Raw genomic sequence first — 9456 nt, forward strand, 5'->3', positions numbered from 1 at the left:
TGGGGCTGGGTGGTGGTGGGGCCGGGACCAGGGCAGGGGGTGATGGGCCATGGGTGATGAGCGGTGGGTGATGAGCTGCAGGCCATGGGCAATGGGGGCCGTCTCCTCATGGTGTCCAGGGGGGCCTCAGAGCATCTGAGCCAGCAGAGAATGGTTAAAATGATGATTTAAATTAAATATAGAAAACCCATTAACAAAGGTTTTTAATAAAACCAGCTAAAATCTGCTTCCACAGCAGCTGCCCAGCTGAATGGACACCCTTGCCCTGTGTGAAGTGGTTTGAAGGCACTAGGGTGGTGGGGTTGGGGTGGGGATGGTTTGTTGTGTTTTTTCCCTGGAGTGGAACAAAGATTGGAATTTTAATTTCTGAAATGTGAACCCAGCTGCTGGTTTCACAGCCCTTCTCCCAGTAAACTTGAGCACTCGGCTCACGTGGCAAACTGCCCATCTCACCCCTCCACCAGTGATATGTGCCTTTCTACATGTTGGATGCCTTTGTCAGCATTGCCACCCATCTCCCCTCTCACTCCCAATTTAGGCTGTCATATCCTCAAAGGGCACTGCTGAGTATCTGCAAGCTGCTAATATATATTTTTAATCTGAATTTCTAGCCCTGTCTTTGTTAGGAGGAGGATGGGGGTTGGTGCTCGAACCAGTTAGGTGGTTCAGGTAAATCTCAGGATAGCATGAGTTCATGGGGTTTACCATGACCAGATAATGCGAGTTAAAATTTTAAACTATCCTGCCTAAAAATGGGTATAGTGGTCTAAAAGTGCCCTTTTTAACCCGGTGGTGGGGTAACCCCTGTCAGTTACCAGGACTGTACATCAATAGCCATGATAGTAGGTGATAACGTGGCTGTTACACCCTGGTGTAAGCGCTCTCACTCCCAGTGTCCCACCTGATGAGGTGCCTTGGAGTGGAGCTGCACCACAGCGGGTTGACACGCTCTGTGCCTGTGCTGTTGTTACGGGCTGGACCATGGCGCTCTGTATTTTGTTCTGAGCTTTCAGCACTTCACCGAGTGTTTGCTCCATGCTTTTGCACCTGCGTGGTGCTGCCCGGGTTTGTAGACTCTGCCCCTGACTGGGATGAAGGCAAGACTGCCAGCATGTTCCTCCTGTGCCTCATGTCTGGGCTGGGGCTGCAGCAGACCAAGCTGCTCCGAGCTTGGTCTGAGCAGGAGGGATGTCATGTGTCTGCAGTGGACTCTGGCATCTTGGTGACCAGGGTCAGTACTGCCCCATGTCAGTGGGGCCAAAGAGCCTGAGAGGGGGATGACAAGGAAGGATGAGGCTGAAGGTGCTGGAGGCTCCAGTCGCTCCCTGATGCTTCTGTAATCCCTGACATGGCTGGGCAGAACCTTCTTGTGTAGACAACCATGTAACTGTACATGACATCTCAGGGGACCTTAGTAGCTCCAGGTGGTAAAAGTAGGCAAGGTTCTTCATTTTGTCTTCATCTCTCACTTCTTTCCTGTACAGTTTCTATAAGCAGGTGTGTTGGGAGAACACTGGGCGATGTTGATACCTGCCACCCAACACTTGTGCACAGCCCTTGCTGCTGCTCTTACTCACTGGCAGCTACATATTCTTCTGTTCTGCCTTCCATGTCTGTGTCACACTTTCTGCTTTTCTTCTTTCAGAAGAACCCAGTGAAGATGTGGAAGGGCCCAGTGAAACAGCTGGTGATGCTGAGGAGCCTGCCAAGGAGCAAGAGAGTGGAGGGGACAAGGACCAGAGTAAATGGACAGGTATGATTCTGTGATGTAGACGAGGTGGTGTTTGGTCCATCATTTTCTTCAAATCCAGGAAAGAGAGGCAGGAAGAACACTGGTCCACAAAACCCTTTTTAACTGACCACAGCGTGTCAGTGTGACATAAGTGTCATCCTTTGTGAAGGCTTTGGGTGTAGCTTCTTGACATACTCAGTAGTTTGAGTTGTGGTGGGTCATGTGTCCCCTCTCTAAGCCCCAGGCTGGCGCTGGGCCATGGGTGCTCTGGGACTGGACCCAGGCAATGGGGATCAACAGCTGGGAGAGGAGGAGGGAGAAGGGGACAACCCCTCCTGGCAGCAGCCAGCACATGGTTGGATTAAGCATATCATTTGATGATTCTGTGATTGGCCTACTCTGGAGAAGGCCATCCATCTTCCACCCTCATCTGGCCCTTGCTGACCACTTCAGCCTAGGTGCAGAACATGCGGTGCTGAAGGTAGCATTCATTTTTCCTTGGCCCAGGGCACAGCAGTTCTGGCTCCAGGTCCCGTTTGGTTGGCAGGCTCAGCATTGGTCTGTGCAATGCCTTGGTCTGCACAGAGACCTTTCTTCCAGACAGCCTTCTCCTGCTGCATTCACGGTTGCCCCTTGGTGAGCCCCAGACAAAGACATTTTGTCTTACGTAGTCTTCCCAAAATGGAATGTGGTATTTCACCTCTACAGTTATAATCTCAGCACATCTCAGTCTCAGTCAATGGAAGATGTGTCCTAACTGGTGGAGAGAGCAATCTGGGCCTTGTGGGCTGTTGAAGTTTGTTCTTTCAGTATGGGCTGCGCTTGCTGAGGTTGCTCCGTGTGTTCCTTCCTGCCACAGACTGACTCTTAACCCAGAAGTGCAATTTTGCTTGGCTGTAGCTGGTTTCTAGTCTCAATTCATTGTGTGGGATTGTGTGATCCTGAGCACAACCATTTTGTGAAGTGTCACAGAAAGAGGTAAGTATTGTTTAATGATTAAATCTCTTCAGGGGTAAATAGGGTCCTTTGCCCAAATCTGAAGCACTTAAAAAGGCTGATCTGTGTGAAAAGATTGTATCTCAAAATATGTAAGGAAAAATGAGGAGCCTGCTTTTTAAACCAACCCTTTTCTCTCCAGAAACTCTGAATTTGGATGGTTTAACTTCTTCACCCTGCCAGTGCAGCTCCTAACCCAGTGTTTGTGAGGCAAGGAGCAGATCAGAAATGGGACAGCTCCATGGGGTCTGCAAAGGGAACCGTGTGGGGAGGACACAGAGCAGGTGTGTGAGCCCATGGAGCGTGGGACTGGCCTTGTGCAAGCCAAGGTGTGCGTGATGTGCTGGCACTGAACTTGGGCCCTGCTTCCAAACATGTAACACCACCACCCTGAACTTCAAAGCAAGATAATGTTACCAATTGTTGCTGTCCAGCAGGTGTGCAAAGCAGGCACCACATCTTGGTCGTGTTTCTGCTCTTGTCCCTCGAGGAACATGACTGTGTTGACAGGTCCTCCTGGACCTCAGACATGGGAAGGAATAGAAACTGGGTCAGGTTATTCCTGACAGCTCCAGAAGTGTACAGGGATACAAAAACCTGATAGAAGTGGAGCCATGAGCAGGGAGGGGAGCAGGCAGTACCAGGGAGCTCTCCTTGGAGGAGGAGGAGGAGGAGGAGGTTGCCGACACAGCCGGTCTGCCCTCGGCAGCAGTGGAAGGCTGTGACCACGGTGTCACAAAGCTAAAGAGCCTGGAGCCTTCTCTGCATTTGCCTTCACTGAGCAGAGCAGCACAGCCCGTGTCAGCAGCACCGTGGGGAGAGCCCGTCCCCCAGCTACCAGGGAATGGGCTGCAGAGCACTTGGTGATGCTGAACATTGTCCCTGACCTGCTGTACTGTACCTGGGTGTTGGGAGACTGTGCCTGGAGCATATCAAACCTGCCAGCTGCTCTCTCTTGTGCTGTGCAGAGGAAAGGGGAGCTGTGACGAAGGACAGACATGGGGCTTGTCCCTGACCGAAGGAATGGCTGGGGAACTGTACACCTGCCATCTCTGCCCCAGATTTTCCTGGGAATTGACCAAACAACTGTTTGTAAGTGCTGATGGGAAGATAATGAGATGAGGAACAGTCGACACAGATTTGTCAAGAACAAATCATGTCAACACGACCCAATTTCCCTTCGTGTGAAGAAGGCCCTGTTTGGAGTCAGTGTCTCCTTGGGAAGGCTTTCGATGCCACTTTTCAGGACAGGCTGAAATGAAGCACAGACATTGTGGTGTGGGTGACAATATTGTGCCTTTGGTGGGTTTCATTAGTACTGGAAAGCTCTCCGTTCCTGCGCTGGGGTGTTGGGGAGGCTGGGCAGCAATTTCAGAAAGCCCAAACAGCCGGAATGACCCAGAACAGAACAACATCAGTCAGGAGGAGAAAATGGAATGAACAGGCTTATTTGACCTAAAAAAAGACCAAAGAGGAGGACAAGATAAGTCTTCTTGTGCATGAAATGCTTCTGAAAGGAAGGAAATAATTTTTTCTCCATGTTGAGGATACAGACAACAAGACACAAAGGGCTTAAATTGAAAGGAGAAAGATTGATGTTAGATAACAAATTTTAAAAAAGTCTTCCTGTACAGCCTGTGGCTTAAGCACTGGAGTGGGTTTTCTGGGAAGGTTCCTCAGAGGTCTTTCAAGAAGATTAGAGGAGCTGCTGTCAGCAGTGAGGCAGGCTCAGTCTATCCTGCTTTGGACGGACTGGCTGACCTTCGGAGAAGCCTCTGAGCCAGGTGACTCTGTGAAGATGGAGATGAGGGCAGGAGAGGTGTGGGCTGAAAGCCAGTGACAGGGTATGTGAAAGGGAAGGGGGACAGACCCTTCTGCTGCTCACCACCTGCAATTTGATCATACGTTCCTCAGCAATTTACTCTCCTTTGTGCTTTGGTTTCCTCACTGCACACAGGGGATTTATTTCTTCCACTTTCTTAAAGGCTTGTAAGATCTGTAACAAGACACTGAGTTCCTTTGCCCATCTCCCTGCCCCAGCCCAGGGGTGAGGGTCTGCACCGCGGTGGATACAGTCTGGGCGCAGCCTGTGCTGGGGTTAGTGTTAGCACCAAGGAGAAAACCTGTTTTCATTGTAAACTTGTCAAAATGTCTCAACTGCAAAATAAATTTACTGATTCATTCTTTGTATTTATTTTAAAATGGAACAGTGTGAAGCACAAACTTTTTTTTAGGTGATACTTTTCAATTGAATATACACGGGGAAAACTCCATCCCGTATAAGGACTCACTGGATCTTGATTTTCACAGATATCTCTGTGGTTTCTGGAAGGTTCTGGAAGGTGGCAGTGCCTCCACACTGGAGCAGGGAGATGCTGTGTGCCTGATGGCTCAGTGTTAGACATTATCTCGTCATGACTAATGTGAGATTTACCACAAGCAAACCAGCAAGGGTGAAAGGAATCATGGCTGATCCTGACTCTGTTTTTAAGGCAGGATGTAGATAATGGATACTCAGCTGAAGCCCTGCTCATTGCAGTACAAGGCCTCTCAGATTTGGGGGGCGGTGCTGGTTCATGTCTCTGATGGAGAAGCCCATCACCAGCAGTGACCCAGCTACCAGAGGCTTCCTTAATGCACTGTCCATTGGGTACATGGAGAATATCAGGGGTTTTTCCACAAAAACAAGAAACAAAGTCTACTTAAAATATAGATTGAAATGAAATCTTTCTGGAGGACTGGCCTGAAGGGCTTTTATTTTTGTTAATGATTTTTTTTTTTTTTTTAATCCATGATGCTCACCTAACAGAGCAATTAGTGCAATGGACCGTCCCTGATTCGAATCCGTGGTAGATTGCTATTAAAGGAAGTATTAATGGGCTGCTGAGAGCTGGGAAATTATTGCAGAAAAGTGTGTTTATGGAGTATGGTGCTGGCAGGCATGATTTCAATCGGATTTGACATGTTTAACATAAATGTATACTGCACAGCTCCTGCAGTTTATGAATAATTCCTACAGGCCGACTGCCTTTCTAATTACTGAAATTGAAAAAAACAGGTCAGGCACATCCTGACGGAAATCTATTCCTGCTCCTCCCCCCGGCTGCTTTTTGCTGCTTTTTTTTTAATATCTGGCATTTGTGGAGCACTTAATGGCCGGGATGTTCTGGGGGCCTGAGAGGCTGGGGGGAAGGGGACAAGGGGCACGATGGGGCCACTCTCAGCACTGGCGCCTGGGCGAGGGAAACCTGGGAGAGGGAATGGGAGAGAAGGACTGTGAGATTGCCTATATCTGTGTTTTTCTGAGGATATATGAAGCACAAAAGGCTCCTGGGTTGGCAGCTGCAGCCCAGAAACATGGCTGGGCCAGGTGGCCTCATGCAGCAGCCGGCTTGCCTCCGGGCATGCTGGGCTCTGGCGGCATCGGAGATGCTGCGGGAACTGACATGGGTTGCAGGAGAGGCCCGTGGTGCTAAGCAAAGTCCCACCTCAGTGAGTCCCTGGTGCTGCTTGGCATCTCATGCAGGCATCTGCTGAGTGTTTCGTGTTCATATGGAGCAAGGCAGGGAAGTCTGGTGGTGGCTGGAGCTTCTGGATATGAATATTTAATGGTAATTCAGCTGTGGGTACTCGCTGCAGGTGGGAAGGTATGACACAGCATTAGAAAAACAAATTATTCGGCCATTTTCAGGGCTGGAACCATGCGAGGCAGCAGCGAGGACGGGTGCAGAGTGCGCATGCCGAGTGTGGGGCCTTTACCTGTCAATCGAGTTACTGTCAAATACAGAGCTGAGAAATGCTGTAGAGCAACAAGTAGTGCACAGGCCTAAAAGTGTGGCTACAGCAGCTGATTAGAATGGAAGTTCCTTCAGGAAATGGGGAATTAAACAGTGTCTGAGGAGGAAATGTTGGCTGCATGTTACTGAGGAGGCAACAGCGCTGCGGCAATGCTGGGTGCCCCGTGCCCTTCCCCGGGGGTCCGTGTGAGCTCTGGCCGTTCCTGGATCATGGCAGTTTCTGGAGAATGGATGAAACTGATAAATTAGCCCTGGATTTTGGGAGACACAGAGGTGCTGTAAGGGCACAGGGGCAGCAGCCTTGGGCATTGATGGCACAGGGCTGTGTGGCACAGTAGCAGCTCCCACTGGTCTGAGGACTTGTGGTGCTGAGTGATGGCTCCAAGAACACGTTGAGGTGATTTGAGGAAGGAGACACCACCAAATATGGAATGCTGTTTTCCATCAGGCAGTGAAACCACAGTTCCTTCGTCTCACTGAGAACTTTCCCAAGCCAGCTGCTGGACTTCGTGGCAAGGAGTTTTTTGGAGGCTGGTAGTGTTTAGATCAATGGCAATATCAGAAACCCCACTGTAAATTTCTAGGGCAAGTGGCAAGCTGGTTTACGGAATGCAGGGAGATGAGAACCTCTGGCTTACGGAAAGCAGCATGAATTAATAATCATTTAATTGGCTTTTCCATTATGTTGCTTGGTTGGGAGATGGAAGTTTAGATGAAGGGGCTGTCAGTGATACTTTAGCTAAAAGAATCTGATGGGTAGGAGGTGGGTGGTGACTTCCTTCCCACCAGGATAGAGAGCAGCAGTTTAGGGGATCCATGCTGGCTTTGCCTCTGGAACCAGTAAAGGAAAGGCCCCCACTTCCAAAGAAGTGCCCATCCACCTCTGGAATAATCCCAGGGAGGACCTCACCTCCTCCTCCTCTGAGAAGCAGAAGCTGCTGAGAAGAGAGAGAAGATCAGTAGAGCTCTAGAAGTTCTGTGGCAGCCCTGCTCCATCACACTTGGCTTTTAGGGGACATTTGTTGAGAAACACAGATCTTCCTCTAAGTCAGCAAATCTGAACTAAATCCATTTAAGGAGTCAAATAACAATACTCTCCAATATGTACATCATACTTTAAACCAGATTCCTTTTCCTGCCCTGCAAGGCCTGGACCTGGAAGCAAGATGCTGGCCATGGTCACGGCACATGTAGTGTCTCCATGTGCTCCAGTGCCACACAGCCCTTCCAGACCATGGCCTTTTGGACATTTTGAACTCAGGATATTCTGTCCTGTTCTCTCTGCACAGACAGAAGGTCCCATGCTGTGCTCAGAGCTCTGCAGGCAGGTGCCAAGCCATGTCCTCATTTCTCCTGGTAGCAGAGAGTTCTTAATTCCTCTGATCATCTGTGATGTGGACTGAATGTGTCACTTTGTGCATTTGACTGTTTATCAGCAATAAACTTCAGTCTTGGTGTTAAAATTCTCAGTTGAGCTGTCAACTCAAAAACTAATACTTAAAATAAATATCCCATGTGCAACAAATCAGTTATTCTTGGGTCTGGACAATCACCAATAATTCTGGTTCTGAAGGATTAAGGTTATGGGGTTGGATCAAGTGCATTTAATGAAACTGGACACTTAGGAGATGGTACATTTTAATCCCCTGTTACTAATTCTAAGCAGGCTGCTTCACAGTAGAAAGGAGATGAGAAAATACCCTGTTGTGACTCCCAAGGTTGGAGCTGGCATTCAGCAGCCTGGGGTAGCTGATGGTTGGGCTGAATTCAGCCACTGCATCCAAAAACATTCCACTGGTGAGCAGCTGGCAGCAGTCGGTGCCCAGTGCAGGGACACAGCGTGGACCACACAGGAGCCACAGTCACTGGGCTAGAGAGGTCTAAAGGGACCCGAAGCCATGATTGTCACTGTCATCTGCACCCAGTGCAGGTCTGCAGCAGGGCTCACATGTGCCAGACCACCCTCGCAGACCTGGGGTCTCCAGCTGCTCGTCCCAACACCCAACTGCCTGATCGGGGCTGGCATGTCAGTGTCCGAGGTCACACTGAGGACTGGACAGGGTCAGCAGCGATCAGGCTACTGACAAGGGCCACTCACATCACACAGGGCTCGGGTAGGGCATTTAAAGGCAGGGCGGTCCTTCAGCTGCCACAGTGCTGGCTCCTGGTGGTGGTGTCTCCTGCCCGAACCCTCCGGGAGAGACTGTGTTCCTCAGCGGATGAGCAGCAGTTCCTAATGCTCCAAGTACGTTCTTTACAGGAAGCAAGGAAGGTCAGCTCTGGCCCTGCAGACGTCTTTAAGCCCTTTCCAGTTCTGAAGCCCAGGGAGAGTCTTGGTCCAGGCAGTGAGCTGAGCGGAGTAGCCCGTCATTCTGTGAGGGCAGAGCAGGATCTGTGATCGTGTCCGTCAGTCAGCACTGACTGCAAACTCATTCCATGCCTGGTTTGGATATTTTTGTGGAGTCGGCAGCACAGCAGAGTCCTGGGGTTTGGGTTTCAGGTACAGCCAGGACTGTACATGCATGCATGGAGGCTGCTGCCCAGCCAGGCATGAAGCACCAGGCATGCAGCTGGCTCTGGGGTCCAAGCCCATTTGGTATGGACAAGCCTACCAGGAGAAATTCAGCAGTCCCAGATCAAATCCTCTAGTCCGTGCCTCCCTCTGGCAGTACCATTACCTGTATTATTTGTAATACTTGTTTTCCCTCTCCTGGAAATTATTTTGCCTCTATTCAGCTGAATGCAGAGATGGGGACTGGCAGGGAAGGTAGCTGGAAATGGGAATGCATTCTCCACTGTGATGCGGTACATTTGGAAATAACAGCTCGTGCCAGTGCACAGAAGGGTCTTTGGGAAGGAAGCAGTTTGCTGGGATCTGACTCCTGACGATATCATCTGAAACAAGGAGCAGATATCAGCAGGTTCACAAGT

The 9456-nt window shown here is 49.9% G+C and overlaps 1 protein-coding gene across 1 annotated transcript in view; it reads left to right on the forward strand.

Moving 5' to 3' along the window:
• The window catches only part of ZFHX3 (zinc finger homeobox 3), an 86787-nt gene that overhangs the window by 54861 nt on the left and 22470 nt on the right, over positions 1-9456 (forward strand). The window contains 1 exon segment of the mRNA XM_008639224.2: positions 1646-1753. Within this exon segment, the coding sequence (XP_008637446.1) occupies positions 1646-1753 (108 nt within the window).

The sequence above is a fragment of the Corvus brachyrhynchos genome, unplaced genomic scaffold (genome assembly GCF_000691975.1).
Source record: "Corvus brachyrhynchos isolate BGI_N302 unplaced genomic scaffold, ASM69197v1 scaffold365, whole genome shotgun sequence".
Lineage (NCBI taxonomy): Eukaryota > Metazoa > Chordata > Aves > Passeriformes > Corvidae > Corvus > Corvus brachyrhynchos.